At 46.7% G+C, this 19,589-nt stretch overlaps 1 protein-coding gene across 9 annotated transcripts in view; it reads left to right on the top strand.

Annotated features, from left to right (window-relative positions):
- The window catches only part of Ten-m (teneurin transmembrane protein Ten-m), a 346,722-nt gene extending 335,249 nt beyond the window's left edge, over positions 1-11,473 (top strand). For 5 of the 9 annotated variants that reach the window (XM_070995748.1, XM_070995745.1, XM_070995747.1 and 2 more), the window contains 6 exons: positions 133-544; positions 637-1,182; positions 1,244-1,451; positions 2,312-2,338; positions 2,966-6,293; positions 6,593-11,473. In XM_070995748.1, the coding sequence (XP_070851849.1) occupies positions 133-544; positions 637-1,182; positions 1,244-1,451; positions 2,312-2,338; positions 2,966-6,293; positions 6,593-8,884 (6,813 nt within the window). In that variant the 3' untranslated portion in view covers positions 8,885-11,473. The remainder of the gene's footprint in view (positions 1-132; positions 545-636; positions 1,183-1,243; positions 1,452-2,311; positions 2,339-2,965; positions 6,294-6,592) is intronic. The other 4 variants (XM_070995749.1, XM_070995746.1, XM_065864931.2 and 1 more) reach the window with 2 other exon arrangements.
- The last annotated feature ends 8,116 nt before the right edge of the window (positions 11,474-19,589 follow it).

Genomic DNA, 19,589 nt, shown 5'->3' with positions numbered 1-19,589 from the left:
CTCCGCGTGCCCCTGCTCCCGATAGTTTACTAACTCTAGTCGTGTCTTTTCATGCACACCCATCATCACACATCCCCCACTGCATCCATCACTCGCTCGATCGTACGCTTCGCACACGCTAATCCCGTGCAGCTGTCGATAACCCGGGAGGTGACGCGCTACATGGAACCGGGGCACTGGTTCGTATCGCTCTACAACGACGACGGGGACGTGCAGGAGCTGACCTTCTACGCGGCCGTGGCCGAGGAAATGACCCAAAACTGCCCCAACGGCTGCTCCGGCAACGGACAGTGCCTGCTGGGGCACTGCCAGTGCAACCCAGGCTTCGGGGGCGACGACTGCAGCGAGAGCGTGTGCCCCGTGCTGTGCTCCCAGCACGGCGAATACACCAACGGGGAGTGCATCTGCAACCCGGGATGGAAGGGCAAGGAGTGCTCCTTGCGGCACGACGAGTGCGAGGTGGCCGACTGCAATGGCCATGGCCACTGCGTCAGCGGAAAGTGCCAGTGCATGCGCGGCTACAAGGGCAAATTCTGTGAAGAAGGTAGCACCAGGATCTAGGATCCCTTGTCCCCCACCTAGCTTGACCCTTTATGTTTGACTCCTACTAACTTTCTTGATTCTTCTCCCCACCAGTGGACTGTCCGCATCCGAACTGCTCGGGCCACGGATTCTGCGCCGACGGCACCTGCATCTGCAAGAAGGGCTGGAAGGGACCGGACTGCGCCACCATGGATCAGGACGCGCTGCAGTGCCTGCCCGACTGCTCCGGCCACGGCACCTTCGACCTGGACACCCAGACGTGTACCTGCGAGGCCAAGTGGAGCGGCGACGACTGTTCCAAGGAGCTGTGCGACCTGGACTGCGGCCAGCATGGTCGCTGCGAGGGCGACGCCTGTGCCTGTGACCCGGAGTGGGGAGGCGAGTATTGCAACACGCGGCTGTGCGACGCCCGCTGCAACGAGCACGGCCAGTGCAAGAACGGCACCTGCCTGTGCGTCACCGGCTGGAACGGGAAGCACTGCACCATCGAGGGCTGTCCCAACAGCTGCGCCGGACACGGCCAGTGCCGCGTCAGCGGCGAGGGCCAGTGGGAGTGCCGCTGCTACGAGGGCTGGGACGGACCGGACTGCGGCATCGCTCTGGAGCTCAACTGCGGCGACAGTAAGGACAACGACAAGGGTGAGTGCCGGATTCTGGGCAAGGGACAAGCGGATTCTCTAACCTCAATTCTGAATCCTAGATGGCCTGGTTGATTGCGAGGATCCCGAGTGCTGCGCCAGCCACGTGTGCAAGACCTCCCAGCTCTGCGTTTCCGCTCCGAAACCCATTGACGTGCTGCTGCGGAAACAGCCGCCGGCCATAACTGCCTCTTTCTTTGAGCGCATGAAGTTCCTCATCGACGAGAGCAGCCTGCAAAACTACGCGAAACTGGAGACCTTTAACGAAAGGTAGGTGCTTCCTGGTAGCCAGTTTGTCCTGGACAGTTTTTAGTTACCAATCGAAATCGAGGCCGCCCTGGCTGTGTATAGTTTCCACAATTGGCAGACAAGCTAAAGTCCTCAACTGTATATTACCGAGAGTCTAGTTGGTTTTACTACCGTAACCAAACATATACTACCTAAAAAATAATAATCAATAGTTGCATAATTAATAATTTTCTATGTTTAAATATTTACGTTTTTCGTTTTCGTGCCCTCGTCTAAAAAATCCCCAAAATAAAAACATATCCAACCACACCACATACCAAAGATCCCATTAAATCTTGTAAATATAAACCCTATATGTCCTTTGTTTTAAACGAACCCAGACAGAAACATCCTAAGTTAGCTATTAAGTGCATATGAGTTAAGAAATATTATAAGCGTCCTAGGTATTCGGATTAGCTATCATTAAGTAACCAGACGTCGCGATTTCGGTGTGATCGAAACGGAGCTCGGCTTTAGGGTCCCCAATCGATCTGGTGGGGCAATATGAACACACTTACCCATTCTAGCTAACTAGACCATAGACAACCATGCTAATTCAATTATTTTCTCTCTGCTCTCTTTTCTTCTCCACACGCGCTCCCTAAACCGTGTTTAAAATAATACATGCCACCTACTAAATTACTCCTGTTCTACTCGATACTACCACTCACTACTAACAACGCACATACTCACACCACACCACCCACTACGCGTCACGAAATTCCAATTCCGAATGCTATGCATTAACCAACGACTGCTAAACGCTCTCGTTACTCGGTACTCGAAATTGTTGCCCGTACTGTTTGTTTCTCGATAACGAAATACGTTTCAAATACTAACAGCATTTTTTGGAATTATTTCAATGCAAGGTAAGCAAGCGAAAAGCGGTACTAAAATAATACTAAAACTACTCTACTACTACTGATTCTCAATGGTTGTTTGGTACACATCTGTATACTTTTAATCTCGTTACCTTGGCTCCACTCGATATTACTTTCGAAAACTTTACCATTATCATTACACTTACCGTTACAATTACAGTTACCATTGTCATTATCGTTTCGTTTATAGTGTAGCTATCTTTGTTTCTTATAAGCTCAGTTGGTAGTTTATTTTAAGTTCATTGCCCAAACTTATTATCCAGACAACCAGGCCAAACGTTGGGTTTTTAGTTTACCACGTAATAAATCTAAGCTATGGAAAACTCATTCTCCTACTCGTACTTAGGTCAATGCTAGGTCACAAACATGAGCCATACCGAGATAAACCATACATAACATACTATATATTGTTCAACTGTAATACCTTTATGTGTTCAAACGAGTCTTATGTTCTGTGCGTGTGAATTCTTATTATTTGTACTTATTTATTGCTCTAGTAGTTGCGAATCCTCAGTTTGACTGCTCGCTAGCCTAGCTAGATCTACGCCTAGATATCCCCAGAAGACCCCATCCCTGCGAGACCCTACTAATCCATCTTCTCTGTCCTCCCAACAGTCGGTCGGCGGTGATCAGAGGGCGCGTGGTCACATCCCTGGGCATGGGCCTGGTGGGTGTCCGAGTGTCCACCACCACGCTGCTGGAGGGCTTCACCCTGACCCGCGACGACGGATGGTTCGACCTGATGGTCAACGGCGGCGGTGCCGTAACCCTGCAGTTCGGGCGAGCTCCTTTCCGGCCGCAGTCGCGCATCGTGCAAGTGCCGTGGAACGAGGTGGTCATAATCGACGTGGTGGTCATGTCCATGTCCGAGGAGAAGGGACTGGCCGTGGCAACGACTCACACCTGCTTTGCCCACGACTACGATCTGATGAAGCCCGTGGTGCTGGCCTCATGGAAGCACGGCTTCCAGGGCGCATGCCCCGATCGCAGTGCCATCCTGGCTGAGTCTCAGGTGATCCAAGAGTCGTTGCAGATCCCGGGCACGGGCCTCAACCTGGTTTACCACTCGTCGCGTGCCGCCGGCTACCTATCCACCATCAAGCTGCAACTGACCCCCGACGTTATTCCACCCTCACTGCACCTAATCCACCTGCGCATCACGATCGAGGGGATCCTGTTCGAACGCGTTTTCGAGGCGGACCCGGGCATCAAGTTCACGTACGCCTGGAACAGACTCAACATCTACCGGCAACGCGTCTACGGCGTGACCACGGCCGTGGTGAAGGTCGGCTACCAGTACACCGACTGCACCGACATTGTGTGGGACATCCAGACGACCAAGCTGAGCGGCCACGACATGTCCATTTCGGAGGTGGGCGGCTGGAACCTGGACATCCACCACCGCTACAACTTCCACGAGGGCATCCTGCAGAAGGGCGACGGCTCGAACATATACCTGCGCAACAAGCCGCGCATAATCCTGACCACCATGGGAGATGGCCACCAGCGGCCACTCGAGTGCCCCGACTGTGACGGACTGGCCACGAAGCAGCGACTCCTGGCGCCCGTCGCCCTGGCCGCCGCTCCCGACGGCAGTCTCTTTGTCGGCGACTTCAATTATATCCGTCGCATCATGACGGACGGCAGCATCCGCACTGTGGTCAAGCTGAACGCCACCCGCGTCTCGTACCGCTACCACATGGCCCTCAGTCCGCTAGACGGCACTCTGTACGTCTCGGACCCTGAGTCGCATCAGATCATTAGGGTGCGCGACACCAGCGACTACTCGCAGCCGGAACTCAATTGGGAGGCGGTCGTGGGCTCCGGAGAGCGCTGTCTTCCCGGCGACGAAGCCCACTGCGGCGACGGAGCCTTGGCCAAGGACGCCAAGCTGGCGTATCCGAAGGGAATAGCTATTTCGAGCGACAACATCCTGTATTTCGCCGACGGAACCAATATCCGCATGGTCGACCGGGACGGAATCGTGAGCACTCTGATTGGTAACCACATGCACAAGTCCCACTGGAAGCCCATTCCCTGCGAGGGAACCCTCAAGCTGGAGGAGATGCATCTGCGCTGGCCCACTGAGCTGGCCGTGTCTCCGATGGACAACACGTTGCACATCATCGACGACCACATGATCCTTCGCATGACACCGGACGGACGGGTGCGCGTCATCTCCGGAAGACCCCTGCACTGCGCCACAGCCTCAACCGCCTACGACACGGACCTGGCCACCCACGCCACCCTGGTGATGCCACAGTCGATCGCATTCGGTCCCCTGGGAGAGCTGTACGTTGCGGAGAGCGACTCGCAGCGAATCAACCGGGTGCGAGTGATCGGCACTGACGGACGCATCGCTCCGTTTGCGGGCGCTGAGTCCAAGTGCAACTGCCTGGAGCGCGGTTGCGACTGCTTTGAGGCGGAGCACTACCTGGCCACCAGCGCCAAGTTCAACACGATCGCCGCCCTGGCCGTCACTCCCGACAGTCATGTGCACATTGCCGACCAGGCCAACTACCGCATCCGCTCGGTGATGTCCAGCATCCCGGAGGCAAGTCCCTCGCGAGAGTACGAGATCTACGCGCCGGACATGCAGGAGATCTACATCTTCAACCGCTTCGGCCAGCACGTGTCCACTCGGAACATCCTGACAGGAGAGACGACCTATGTGTTTACCTACAACGTAAACACCTCCAATGGAAAGTTGAGCACCGTGACCGATGCCGCCGGCAACAAGGTGTTCCTGCTGCGAGATTACACCTCGCAGGTCAACTCGATCGAGAACACCAAGGGTCAGAAGTGCCGCCTGCGCATGACCCGGATGAAGATGCTGCACGAGCTGAGCACTCCGGACAACTACAATGTGACCTACGAGTATCACGGCCCCACCGGCCTGCTGAGGACCAAGCTGGACTCGACCGGACGCTCCTACGTGTACAACTACGATGAATTCGGTCGCCTGACCTCGGCCGTTACGCCCACCGGACGGGTCATCGAACTGAGCTTCGACCTGAGCGTCAAGGGAGCCCAGGTGAAGGTGTCGGAGAACGCGCAGAAGGAAATGTCGCTGCTGATCCAAGGCGCCACCGTTATCGTGCGCAACGGAGCCGCCGAGTCGCGAACCACCGTCGACATGGACGGCTCAACCACCAGCATCACACCATGGGGTCACAACCTTCAGATGGAGGTAGCGCCCTATACAATTCTGGCCGAGCAAAGTCCTCTCCTGGGTGAGAGCTACCCGGTGCCGGCCAAGCAGCGCACCGAGATCGCCGGTGACCTGGCCAACCGGTTCGAGTGGCGCTACTTTGTGCGCCGCCAGCAGCCACTGCAAGCGGGCAAGCAGAGCAAGGGTCCACCGCGTCCCGTGACCGAGGTCGGTCGCAAGCTGCGTGTCAACGGCGACAATGTGCTGACCCTGGAGTACGACCGCGAGACCCAGTCCGTGGTCGTGATGGTGGACGACAAGCAGGAGCTGCTCAATGTGACCTACGACCGCACGTCGCGCCCTATCAGCTTCCGACCGCAGTCGGGCGACTACGCGGACGTGGACTTGGAGTACGACCGATTCGGACGCCTGGTCAGCTGGAAGTGGGGAGTCCTGCAGGAGGCCTACTCCTTCGACCGCAACGGACGCTTGAACGAGATCAAGTACGGCGACGGGTCGACCATGGTGTACGCATTCAAGGACATGTTCGGCTCGCTGCCACTGAAGGTGACCACTCCCAGGCGTTCAGACTACCTCCTGCAGTACGACGATGCTGGGGCCCTTCAGAGCCTCACCACACCACGCGGCCACATTCACGCATTCTCGCTGCAAACCTCGCTCGGCTTCTTCAAGTACCAGTACTATTCACCAATCAATCGACATCCCTTCGAGATTTTGTACAACGACGAGGGTCAGATCTTGGCCAAGATCCATCCGCACCAATCTGGCAAGGTGAGTAAATCAATCATGAGCTTGAAAAATAGGTATATCATTTATTCTGTCGTGTTGATAAGAAGCCCATTGTATCAACAGCATGTAATGATCTCAGGATCTATGTTTTATGTTTCTAGTCTGCACTATACCCCATGCTAAATATCCCTTTTAATATTTACGAACGTTTTTTTGCATACCGCCTTTTTTTCGGTGTTTTTACCTCATTTTCTAAGTATCAAGGCAGAAATAGGTTTTTGTAGATCTGTAGATTGTAATGTCTTGGTCTTAGTAATAATAAATGTTCTTAATCTTCGCAGGTGGCATTCGTGCACGACACCGCCGGGCGACTGGAGACCATCCTCGCCGGCCTGTCCAGCACCCACTACACCTACCAGGACACGACCAGCCTGGTAAAGTCCGTGGAGGTGCAGGAGCCAGGCTTCGAGTTGCGACGCGAGTTTAAGTACCATGCCGGCATCCTGAAGGACGAAAAACTGCGCTTCGGCTCCAAGAACTCCCTGGCCTCGGCTCACTACAAGTACGCCTACGACGGAAACGCCCGGCTCAGCGGCATCGAGATGGCCATCGACGACAAGGAGCTACCGACCACGCGATACAAGTACAGTCAGAACCTAGGCCAGCTGGAGGTCGTGCAGGACCTAAAAATCACGCGCAACGCCTTCAACCGGACGGTGATCCAGGACTCGGCCAAGCAGTTCTTCACCATTGTGGACTACGACCAGCACGGCCGGGTGAAGAGCGTGCTGATGAACGTGAAGAACGTCGATGTCTTCCGGCTGGAGCTGGACTACGATCTGCGCAACCGCATCAAGTCCCAGAAGACGACATTCGGCAGGTCCACGGCCTTCGATAAGATTACCTACAATGCCGACGGTCATGTGGTCGACGTCCAGGGCACCAACAACTGGAAGTATCTCTTCGACGAGAACGGCAACACCGTGGGCGTGGTGGACCAGGGGGAGAAGTTCAACCTCGGCTACGACATCGGGGACCGTGTGATCAAGGTGGGCGATGTTGAGTTCAACAACTACGATGCGCGCGGCTTTGTGGTGAAGCGCGGGGAGCAGAAGTATCGCTACAACAACCGCGGACAACTGATCCACTCGTTCGAGAGGGAGCGCTTCCAGAGCTGGTACTACTACGATGACCGCAGCCGCCTGGTGGCCTGGCACGACAACAAGGGCAACACCACGCAGTACTACTACGCCAATCCGCGCACCCCGCACCTCGTGACCCACGTGCACTTCCCCAAGGTCAGCCGCACCATGAAGCTGTTCTACGACGACCGCGACATGCTCATCGCTCTAGAGCATGAGGAGCAGCGCTACTACGTGGCCACAGACCAGAACGGCTCGCCACTGGCCTTCTTCGATCAGAATGGCGGCATCGTCAAGGAGATGAAACGGACGCCCTTCGGCCGGATCATAAAGGACACCAAGCCGGACTTCTTTGTGCCCATCGACTTCCACGGCGGACTGATCGACCCGCACACCAAGCTGGTGTACACTGAGCAGCGGCAGTACGACCCTCACGTGGGCCAGTGGATGACCCCGCTATGGGAGACCCTGGCCACCGAGATGTCACACCCCACGGATGTCTTTATCTACCGCTACCACAACAACGACCCCATCAACCCGAACCGACCGCAGAGCTACATGATCGATCTGGACTCCTGGCTGCAGCTCTTCGGCTATGATCTGAACAACATGCAGAGCAGCCGGTACACCAAGCTGGCCCAGTACACGCCTCAGGCCTCCATCAAGTCGAACATGCTGGCTCCCGATTTCGGTGTGATCTCCGGCCTGGAGTGCATCGTCGAAAAGACCAGCGAGAAGTTCAGCGACTTTGACTTCGTGCCCAAGCCGCTGCTTAAGATGGAGCCAAAGATGAGAAACCTGCTGCCACGGGTCAGCTACCGGCGTGGCGTTTTCGGAGAGGGCGTGCTGCTCTCGAGGATCGGAGGACGAGCATTGGTCAGCGTAGTGGACGGATCGAACAGCGTGGTGCAGGACGTGGTGAGCAGTGTGTTCAACAACTCGTACTTCCTGGACCTGCACTTCAGCATTCACGACCAAGACGTGTTTTACTTCGTGAAGGACAATGTCCTGAAGCTGCGTGACGACAACGAGGAGCTGCGCCGCCTCGGCGGCATGTTCAACATATCAACGCACGAAATTAGCGACCATGGAGGCAGCGCCGCCAAGGAGCTGCGCCTGCACGGCCCCGACGCCGTTGTCATTATCAAGTACGGCGTGGATCCCGAGCAGGAGCGCCACCGCATCCTGAAGCATGCCCACAAGCGGGCAGTGGAGCGGGCCTGGGAGCTTGAGAAGCAGCTGGTGGCCGCCGGCTTCCAAGGTCGTGGCGACTGGACCGAAGAGGAGAAGGAAGAGCTCGTCCAGCACGGCGACGTCGACGGCTGGAACGGCATCGACATCCACAGCATACACAAGTATCCGCAATTGGCCGACGACCCCGGCAACGTAGCATTCCAGCGGGACGCAAAGCGGAAGCGACGCAAGACCGGCAGCAGCCACCGGAGTGCCTCCAACCGGCGCCAGCTCAAGTTCGGCGAGCTGAGTGCGTGAGTAGAGGCTCACAGGGAGAAGCAGGAGGCGGAGACGGGACTGGAGCTGGAGCTGGAGGAGAGCAACATGGCCGACGAAGAGTACGGCGAACAGGAGGACTACCTAATTGCCGTGGGCAAGAAGGAGCCGAGGGACAGCAGCGAGGCACTGGACGAGCAGATTTTGTAATTAGGTGAAATGCGCAACAGCGACCACAAGATGAACAACAGCACAACACTCGATGACACAACACAAAAGGAAAGAAAACAAAAGAAAAGCGAGCATTCAACACACTAATTAATATAAACTTTAATCGTGCTTAAAGTTTAGTATTAGCCACAACGCAACCCTCGAATAACCGAAGAAACTTCTTATATGTACACAGGAACAGTAATATGTATGTTGATGTTGAGTTTAGGCTAACAATAGGCGTATGTTTAGTCCATGTGTGTAATGTTTAATGTAATTTTTTAAATCAGAATCAGTGTCCCCACGGGCAGCCAGCTTGCACTGGCGTAATACGCTAGGGAGCGTATTACATGCATAGATTGGTACATTAGCCGAGGCAGATCGAATTAGACTTGTATAGATCGAGCCAACTGAACAGATCCGAACAGATTCGCTTTCTCGGAGTTTGGTCAAACGCTGCCCAATAAGCCAGTTGCATTACGATGTCAAACGATGAGTATTACACAGCAAAATATGCATACGATAAGTACAGATGTTAAACTACGAAACGAATAAATGTAAAAAGATTAAAGTTCTCTGTAGTAGCCCCCTAGTCCTCGGCCCCGAATCTGGCCCACTCCAACACAGCCCACTCTCGTATGGCAACAGAGATGTTGATCGCCGCTTAACCTTCTTAATTGCTTTGTGTATATACGAACGAATACTTTTCTATCCTTTAGCCAACGAACAACGCGTATTTATCCCCTAATCTAAAAGTCTTTTTAGCGAAATAGGTATCTGAACCGAATGCTCGAATTTAAATTTATCAGACGCGTCTACCTTTTTTGGATAGCCAAGAATCAAAAGGAATTTTATCAGTCCCTCTTCAATGCAATAGAATACTCTACCGACTCTTTTCACTCATTTTATAATGTTAACTGTTGAATTTATTCAAACGAAAAATGCATTAAAAACTTTTTACAAATTGTGATATATATTTCTAAACATTTCATTTGACAACTTGAAGTGTAACGAACAAAAAACGAATTAACTCAAATTGAACCGAAAATGAAATTCAACCACATGTACTTTACTCATTTTTAAATATAGTCTTTTATGGTTAGTTTTTATGCTGCAATATTTAGTTCTTACCGTTTGCCATGTTAATTTGTAAAAGCAATACAGTTTTTAGTAACGAACCCCCACGGGAATGTCACATAAGTTTTAGTGTCTTTTTATTCTTTTTTTTAACAATAAAAAACCTTTCTCAATCCCCTTTTATGTGGCTGACCTTTTGTCGGTACTTTGTGTTTATAATTATTATTGAACTATTTATAATTGAACCTAAACTATTGACTATTGAGATATTAACTAGCATAAAACTTAGTGCGCATAAGGACTTGCGCAGAACTTAAATATATACCCCCTATAACCATTAAAACACACCTTGTATTATAAACACCCACACATACAACTAAACTTAGGCGTAAGAACTAGGCTAAAGACAAAGCTCGTAAGAACAGAAAGGATTAGCACCTAACAGAAGTGAAAATAAGCGATTGGATTCTGTTTCATGTGAGGAAATAACAGACGATTACAGAAGATAACTGCGTAGTAATTAGCTAAAGTGTTAGTAATTTTATTAAATAAAATTATAAATGAAAATGGATAAACACTTAAACTTTAAATTAAGGAATATGCATCATTCTCTGAATTCGTTTATTCGGGTTGTAAATCTAGCGCTGTGTGAAGATTTGGAAAAATCCATTTTCAGGTCATTACACAGAATCAGTTCTTACAAAATAACGAAAATTGTAAAAATCAGAAATCCGTATATGAATGTGTATGTAATAAAATTAAGCATCATTATATTAACCAAAAAGCATATAACAAAACAAAATGATTGAAATCAGTATAAAGAAAACTGCAATGCGAATAATTGTGACTGAAACAAGAAAAATTATAGATACCACGCCGTTGCCGATGGTCGTCGTCGAGCTCGACTGTGCTTCAATCTCGTATGTTCCCCTAGTCCTTTGTTCTTTGAGTGTCCTTTGAACTGTAAATTTCCAGGATGGGGAAAGGCTTACCCTACTTAATTAGTTGAGATCATGATTAGAGTTATTAACTGATTGTAACGAAAAACAAACCACACTTAAAAGCAGCCAGTCCGTTGAGGCAGTTTAAGCATGCATAAATTGCAACCAATATTCAATGTACGAAATTGTCTTTAAAATATACAGATGCCGAGTGAAGTGCAGAGGGTATAGGCTATAAATTACAAATCGATTGCAGAAAACAAAGGACAATTGTATACACAGAAAATACCTATAATTATGGCAAGCCGATATACATACATGATAAAACATCCATATAAATATATATAATAACTAATAATATTACGAGTAAAAAGCGATTTCAATAAAAATGAAAACATAAAAAGTTATCTTTGTATCAATTATATGGGATTTTCAATGGAAAGCAAATTTGGGACTGTGGTCGAGCTCTCAAACCAACCTGCTTCGAAGGGCATGACGAATCTCTTGAATTTTTTTTGACGTTAAGAACTTAACGATTGCGAAATCAAACAAATAAAAAATAGACCTCCACCCAGAAAACTGTCTAAACCTCAAGCTGCTATTTTCTCAATACTGTGATGTGATGGACATTTTTAAACCCGTTACTCGTAGAGTAAATGGGTATACAAGATTCGTCGGAAAGTATGTAACATTTTTTTTTTTTAATGCTTTGCTATTTATTTATTGAATCTTCTCCCTTTGGATACTAACAATAAGTGTATCAAATCTTAGACTAATTAATCTAACTCACAGTCATATGACTGATGTTGTGCTAAAGGGGCCCGAAAGTTATAGCTGGCTTGGCAGGTCGTTGCGTTGTAGACGGGATCGGCTGGAAACCCAAGTCAAGCCTCTTGCGAGGCGATTGGGGTGCACAGAGAGTTTTTCGTTGTAGGACGCTTTTTGTTTGTCTATTTCATCTTTAACGGTAAGAATGCTTAGGTCCCTGTGGATGTTTTGGTTGCGAATATACCATGGTGCCCCAGTGATAGTTCGCAGGATTTTCGATTGAGCGCGCTGTATAATGTCTATGTTGCTTCTGCTGGCGTTCCCCCATAGCTGGGAGCCATATGTCCAGATGGGCTTGAGAGTGGAGTTGTAGAGCAAAACCTTGTAGTCCAGACGCAGGGGCGAACGAGCGTTAAGAATCCAGTGGAAGCTGCTGGCCTTTAGTTTTAGATGTACTTTCTTGCGTTCGATGTGTCTTCTCCAGGTTAGTCGTCTGTCAAGGTGGACGCCGAGATACGTTACATCGTTGACTTGGGGAATCTGCGTATTATTCAATAATAGTGGAGGGCATGTTTGCCTGTTGAGAGTAAACGTTATGTGTTTACATTTTTGTTCATTTATTTTAATCCGCCAATCAGATAGCCACCTCTCTACTACGAGGAGGTGGTTTGCTAGCTGTGTTGTGGCTCGGCCTGGGCACCTCGAGCGACTTAAAATTGCGGTGTCGTCAGCGAACGTAGATGTTGTTAGCTGCTCGTTCATGGGAATATCCGCTGTGTATAGGAGGAACAGAGTAGGCCCTAGCGCGCTTCCTTGCGGGACTCCAGCTTTGATAATGTAGTCGTCGGATGTTGTTGTATTGCACCTTACTGCGAAGGTCCTGTTGTATAGATACGACTCAAGAAGCTTGTGAGTGTAATCAGGTAAGTGTGTTTTGATTTTGTGCATGAGGCCATCTAGCCATACTCGATCGAAGGCTTGAGATACATCGAGGAATATTGCGCTGCAGTATTCCCGATGCTCAAAGGCTGTGCGTATTTCTGATGTTATTCTGTTAACTTGTTCGATTGTTCCATGGTTTTGACGAAATCCAAATTGATGAGCAGGGATAACATTGTGTGCTCCTAGATATGGTGTTATGCGAGTTAGAAGGCATTTTTCGAACAGCTTAGACAGACACGATAATAAACTAATTGGTCTGTAGGATGACGGAATTGTGTGGTCTTTTCCGGGCTTCGGTATCATAATGATAATAGATTTTTTCCATTTTTTCGGATAGTAGCCGAGAGTTATAATCCCATTGAAGAGCTTACAGATAACCTCAATGGCAGAGTTTGGAAGTTCAATTAACATTTTTGGGGTTATTTGGTCACCGCCAGGGGCCTTTTTTGGTTTTAGTTCCCCAATGACTTTCGCGATCTCCTTTGGCTGAAACAATGGTGCTAGGGAAATAGATTCAGATTCGATTTGTGGTAGGAAAAATGAACCAGTGGCAGGGTTCGGCTGGAAGACGTTTCTTAGATGTAACGCAAAAGTTTCGGCTCTATCTTCGTCGCTGCGGGCCCAGATGCCAGATGAGTTTCTTATCGGAGTCACTGTTTCGATTGGAGAGCTCAGATTTGGGTGAGCCCTCCACAGAGGATGTTTTGTACTGGTTGGCGATAGTTTTGTAATGTACTGCAGCTGTGCATTTTCTGTTTCTTGCTTTAGAGCTCGATTTAGTGAGCGAGTGGCTTCCTTAAGACGTTGTTTTGATGACGGCGATCTGTTGGCTTGCCAGGCACGTCGCAGGCGCCTCTTTTCTAGGACTAACCGTTCAATTTGCAGATTAGTTTTGAAGTGGTTGGTTTGCGTGTCCCTGCCTTGTGGTGTTGAGATAGTGGCTGCCTCCACGAATACTTCTTCAAGAGCATCGGTAGAGCAGTCGATGTCCGCTTCGATGTTGAGGTGAGGTGTTAATTTGATGTGTGAGCTTACATACTTTTTATATTTTAACCAGTTGGTTCTGTGCGACGTCAGCCTGAGGGGGTGATCTGTGGTTCTTGTGCTTTGAAGAAGAGTTATTAGCACTGGCGAATGGTCTGACGACAGGTCCGAAAGCGCTTTGGCGCTTATTATATTGCGGGGAATGTTTTTTGTCACCGCAAAGTCTATTAGGTCTGGAACTTTCCTGGGGTCTGTTGGCCAGTATGTGGGGCTGCCAGGGGAAACATAGTCTAATTTGTTGTTCGGTTTTATGATTGCATTGTATAATTGCCTTCCTTTGGGAGTCACAAGGCGTGATCCCCAGTGCGTGTGTTTGGCATTATAGTCCCCTGCAGCTATAAAGCGGTCTCCAAGCAAGTTGTAGAAGTCCATGAATTGTCCTTCAGAAATTGTAAAGCGAGGCGGGCAGTAGACAGCGGCTATGGTGAGGTTTCCGTTGCCTGACTGCACTTTGATAGACGTGGCTTGCAGGTAATTAGTTGAAAACCTTTGGTGAAAGTGGTGCTTGATGCGTTCCCTGATTAGGATGCCGGTTCCGCCGTGGGCTTTACCATCTGGATGGTCTGTGCGGTAGAAAGTGTTGCCTCTTATTTGGAAGTTGTATTTGTTTGTGAGGTGCGTCTCTACCAGTAGCATAATGTCGATATGATTTTCATTCAGGAACTGTGTTACTTCAAGGTTGTGCCGTGAAACGCCATTGGCGTTCCACATTGTTATTCGTAGGTTTGCCATCTGATTATTTGGACTGCTTAGCTGCAAGTAGCTGTAACACCATGTTCTGGTTTTGAACCAGTGTTTGCATGGTCGTTTTCATGAATGACATGAGTTCCATCATACTTTGTTGCATGGTGACCATCATAGTTTCCAGAGTGCTTTGCGACTGTTCTTGGATCTGCTGAGCGTTTCCTAGATTAGACTGGAGTGGGTTTTCCGTCCCCGATCGAAGGGCATCGGCGTATGAGAATCCTGTCTGGGTATTTAGTTGACCAAAGGAGGATCTTGCAGCCGTGCCGAAAAATACTTCCGGCGTCGTACGCGAGTAAGTGTACGCATTTTGGGTTTTCTGATGACGCGTTGCTATCACTTTTCGCATGCGGTCCTTCATCTCCTTGTAGACCGGACAGCCCCTGTAGTTTGCCGTGTGGTTACCTTGGCAGTTAACGCATTTTTTCTTTTTGGGGTCTTCTTTGTTGGCAGGGCAGTTAGCCGAATTGTGGAAGTCTCCACAAGCTACACAGACTGTTCGAAGCGAACAGTATGCCCTGGTGTGTCCATACTCCTGACAATTTGTGCATTGCACTGGGCCGTTCCTTTTATGTGGCTCTTCCACGTTAATTCTTCGGTGCAATAAGTATTGCAGGTTATAAATGGGGTGCACTTCATTTTTCTTCAAGACTCTGCTGTCTGGCTCCAGCTCGACCCTGAAGAGTGGTTGCGGCTCCTTGTTCCTGTTTATAATGTTACTGACGTTCTTTGCAGAAAAACCCTTTTCCTTAAGAGCATCGATAACTTCCTTGGCGGTTACGTCGGGCTCGATTCCTTTTATTACCACTTGCAGGCCCTTGCTGCTTTTTAGTTGGTACGTGTAGTAGCTTTTCCTAGCTTCCTCCAGGTATTTGGATACTGCTCGGAAATGTTCTTCAGATTTGGTCTGAAGCTTGGTTTCATGGATATCCCCTTTTGTGACCGGAACAACATGAAAGTTTCCGTCTCCGGTCAGCGCAACAATTTTGTTGACCAGGGCGTTCGAGATTTTCTCCCTAATGTAAATTGGTGGGGGCTTAGGTTTCGGTTGGGTCTCCTGAGCCCGTCCTGATTCATTTTCTGCTAGAAGCGCAAATCGATTGCTGTCGGATCTCCCGGGTAATATATCTTCTACTTGGACACGGTTTATTTTTGACTTGTTACCTACCGCGGTGTTCTGCGGGCTAAGCTTACGCTTGATATGGATGTACCGATCTAGTCCGGTCTGTATGGCCGGACCCGCTTGCTGAATTTTGTTTTGGTTTTGATTTGTTGTCGTTGTTTTTGTTGCCGTTGTATTTAGAGCTGCGGTTGCAGTCGATTCCGAAATAATAGTCGTAGCTGTGGTTGTCGTTGGTTTTTTTGCCGTAGCCGTAGTTGTTGCTGACAAATTTAGTGCGGATGCAGAAGTTTTACCGTTGCATGTTGTTGGTGCGCCAGGGGTCGAAACTGATGGTGGGGGGGTTTTCCATTGTTGACTCCACGCCGTCGGAGTAGGGGTAGCCGTAAGTAAGCATGGTGAGCAAGATCGTGCTCTTTGGCTATCGACCGACAGTAGGGTCGTTTTTTGCACTTCGCTATCACGCGTTGAGACATACGAAAAGTAACCGTATTCTGTTCGTAGCTCATTGAGCTTTATTAGCGTGGCACTTATTTATTATTATAAGATAAAATAATTATGTGCTAGTTTAAGACATTACACCGATTTTGTGGGTTGAAACCTAAATTTCTTTGGGTTTTAGCGTCTTTTCGCTTATTTGAAATTAGCCTGTTTAGTTTTTGTGTTTTGTTTGCATTAACTTATCAACTTTCTTGCACTTTTCGCGGAGCTCGCACAAGACACGTCCACTCTCTTCAGCGGTTCAAATTAATTCATGAATAACATAAAGTATATACATTCTTGATCAGGATCACTAGCCGAGTCGATCTAGCCATGTCCGTCTGTTCGTATGAACGCTGTAATCTCGGAAACTATAAAAGCTGCAATACTGGGATTAGGTATGTAGGTTCAAGAGATTCCTGCGCAGCGCAAGTTTGTTTCGTCAGTGTGCCACACCCACTAAAACGCCCACAACCGCACAAAACTTTGGCTTCTAAAGTTTTAATGTTAGAATAAAAATTTTAACTAATGTAATGTAATAAAACCGCCCACAAACTTAAAAAAATCGTAGGTACACCCAAAAAAAAAATAGCCCTTAAATCAAGAAATTCGCCTTTAAATCAAGAAAATCGCCTATGATTTTCATCCAACGGCGACTCACCTTTATTTTAAATAAATAATTTTCTTGAATTTATGGTTTGCCATTTCTGGAAATAATGACAAATTTTTCTAAAATGTATGGTAAAAAACCTTAAAATTAAGGAAAAATTTATTAAAATAAGACAAAAAAATATTTATAATGTAAGATTACATTACATTTTACATTTTAAATTTTACACCTTACATTTAAGGAATTTGGTGGGTTTTGTATACCAATTTTGGATTTTAAATGGATAAAACCCTTTCCAATTTTAATGGCAATTATTACATGGGAATACAGTCTGAAAATTTTTATATTTACCTGAATTTATTAAAGATTTATTTTATATAAATACTTTTTATAAACATATAAATAAATATAACAAATGGAAAAATCCTTACCTCAGACAACCCCGGCGTGAACTCGAACCCGCAACCGCTCACACCATAGCCAGACGTCTTAACCATTCGGCCACGCGTGCTTCTTGTCATACAATGACTAAAGAGGGCTAAGGTGTTTTTGGTCCAGCTTTACGCATACCAATAACGTTTATTCTAATCTAAACCTTTTTAACAACCGTTTAAACAATTTGGTAGATAGAAAAGTGAAACTAATAAGAATAAAAATTACTTAAATTAAAAAAAAAGAAAAATAAATAAACAAAGGGTACACTTGCCGTGGCGTGGGCTCGAACCAGGTACTTTTGTTCGATTGTTTATTGACCGGACGTCTTTACCAGCTAGACCACCATCAAAATGTATAAAAAAAGTCACTTTCTCTTAAAATATGGGTATTTCTTTCCTAAATTTAAGTAAGAATTTACCATTATTTCAAGAAAAAAAATCAAGACAAATTCGCCATTAGTTAAAGAAAAAAATGCGATTCTTCCTCTTCTTCATTACAAAAAAAAAAAAATTATGGCGAATTCCTTAAATTGTAGGTATTTTTTCTATAAACAAGAAAATATTTCTTAATTCAATGGCGTTTTGAAATCACGGGCGATTTTCTAATATTTATGGTGATTTTTTTTTTGAGTGTATGAACGCGGCTATCTCGGAAACTATCAAAGATAGAGAATTGGGATTTTAGATTTAAGTTCCGTAGTCTTGTACGCATCGCAAGTTTGTAACGCGAATATGCCACGCCCACTCTAACGCCCACAAGCCGCCCAAGCACATGGCGCCCACAATTTTCATGCTAGAAAAAAATTGGGATCTCGGAAACTATATATAATGTACTATATTAGCTGCAATACTGGGATTAGGCACGCAGATTCTAGAGATTCCTGCCCAAATCTGTTACAATTTTCATGCGAGAAACCAAATTTTAACTAAAATGTATTAGTCTTGTCAATACCTATCTATTGACCCATAGCGCTTAAATCTGCCGCCCACATAACCACATATTAAGATCGTGGGTAGGTAGCGTATTACAATCTCGCTTTGCTGCTTGCATATCTCCATCTCCCTCTAGTCCCTTTAGCTAAGTCCGGGTATCTAATAGTCGAGGTACTCCACTAAAGCGTTGTTCCTTATTTTTAAATAGAAGTTGTAATTCTGAAATATTGAAAAACAATTATATACCGGAGTAGAAGAGAATACGATCAAAAATAACGAAGCTATAATTATTTTCATATTATTTTCCCTTAACTTATCGGATCGTATCTAAGGCAGCTTTATGATATAGTCGCCCGATTTTTAAAATTTTTTTTTTTTTCGAATTTGTGAAACATTAAAAGAATAATATTCCTAAGTGTAGAAGTTAATATATCAAAAACCACCAAAGTTATAGTTTCTTAACATATTTTTAAAATATTTTTTTGATCGTTCCGATATGAGCTATTAAATATAGTCATCCGATTATTTATAAATTTTATTCAAAATTCTGAAATATTGAAAGAATGATATTCCCTAGAGTTAATATGTTAAAAACACCAAAGTTATAATTTTTTAACATTTTTTTAAAATTTATTTTTGATTGTTCCTATGAGAGCTAGGGGATATCGTCGTCCGATATTTTCAAAACTTTATTTAAAATTCTAATATATTTAAGAAAATGATATTTTCAAGAGTAGAAGTTAGTATGTAAAAAAACACCAACTTTATATTTTTTTGATCATGCCTATCTATGCAATAGAATTAAGACTTTTGGAAAGATTTCGCCCCGATAGCTTCAAAACTGAGAGACTAGTTTGCGTTGAAACGGACAGAAGGACATGGCTAGATCGACTCGTCTATTAATGCTGATCAAGAATATATATATACTTTATACATATATATATGTATACTTTATGGGGTCGGAAACGACTTTCACTGCGTTGCAAACTTCTGACTAAAATTATTATACCTTCTGCAATGGTATAACAAAAACTTTTGATATCAAACAAAGACACCTCTTAACGAGGTAAGGGGTCGTGCTGATCACGCACCATCAACATACAAAAGGTCTGATGTCTAGTTTTGTGACGAATAATACTAGTACATTCGACTAAATAAATACACTTTCTAAAATGTTCTCATTCGACACGCTGCAATAGAATATACCTTTGATGCGAGAAGCTTAAATATTTTGCTGAAGCGGGCAGAGTGAGAACATTTTTGAAAGTGTATTTGTTTTGTCAAATGTACTAGTCACAAAAGTAGATATCAGATCATTTTTATGTTGATGGTGAGTGATCAGCACGACTCCTTACCTCGTTAAGAGGTGTTTTTGTTTGATATTATATAGGATCGGAACGCCTTCTACTTATTAACTGTTCCATACTTAAAAATGAAATACATA

This window comes from Drosophila suzukii, chromosome 3, assembly GCF_043229965.1.
Source record: "Drosophila suzukii chromosome 3, CBGP_Dsuzu_IsoJpt1.0, whole genome shotgun sequence".
Lineage (NCBI taxonomy): Eukaryota > Metazoa > Arthropoda > Insecta > Diptera > Drosophilidae > Drosophila > Drosophila suzukii.
The sequence above is the reverse complement of the archived record's forward strand: the minus strand, read 5'-3'. Positions and strand labels throughout refer to the sequence as shown.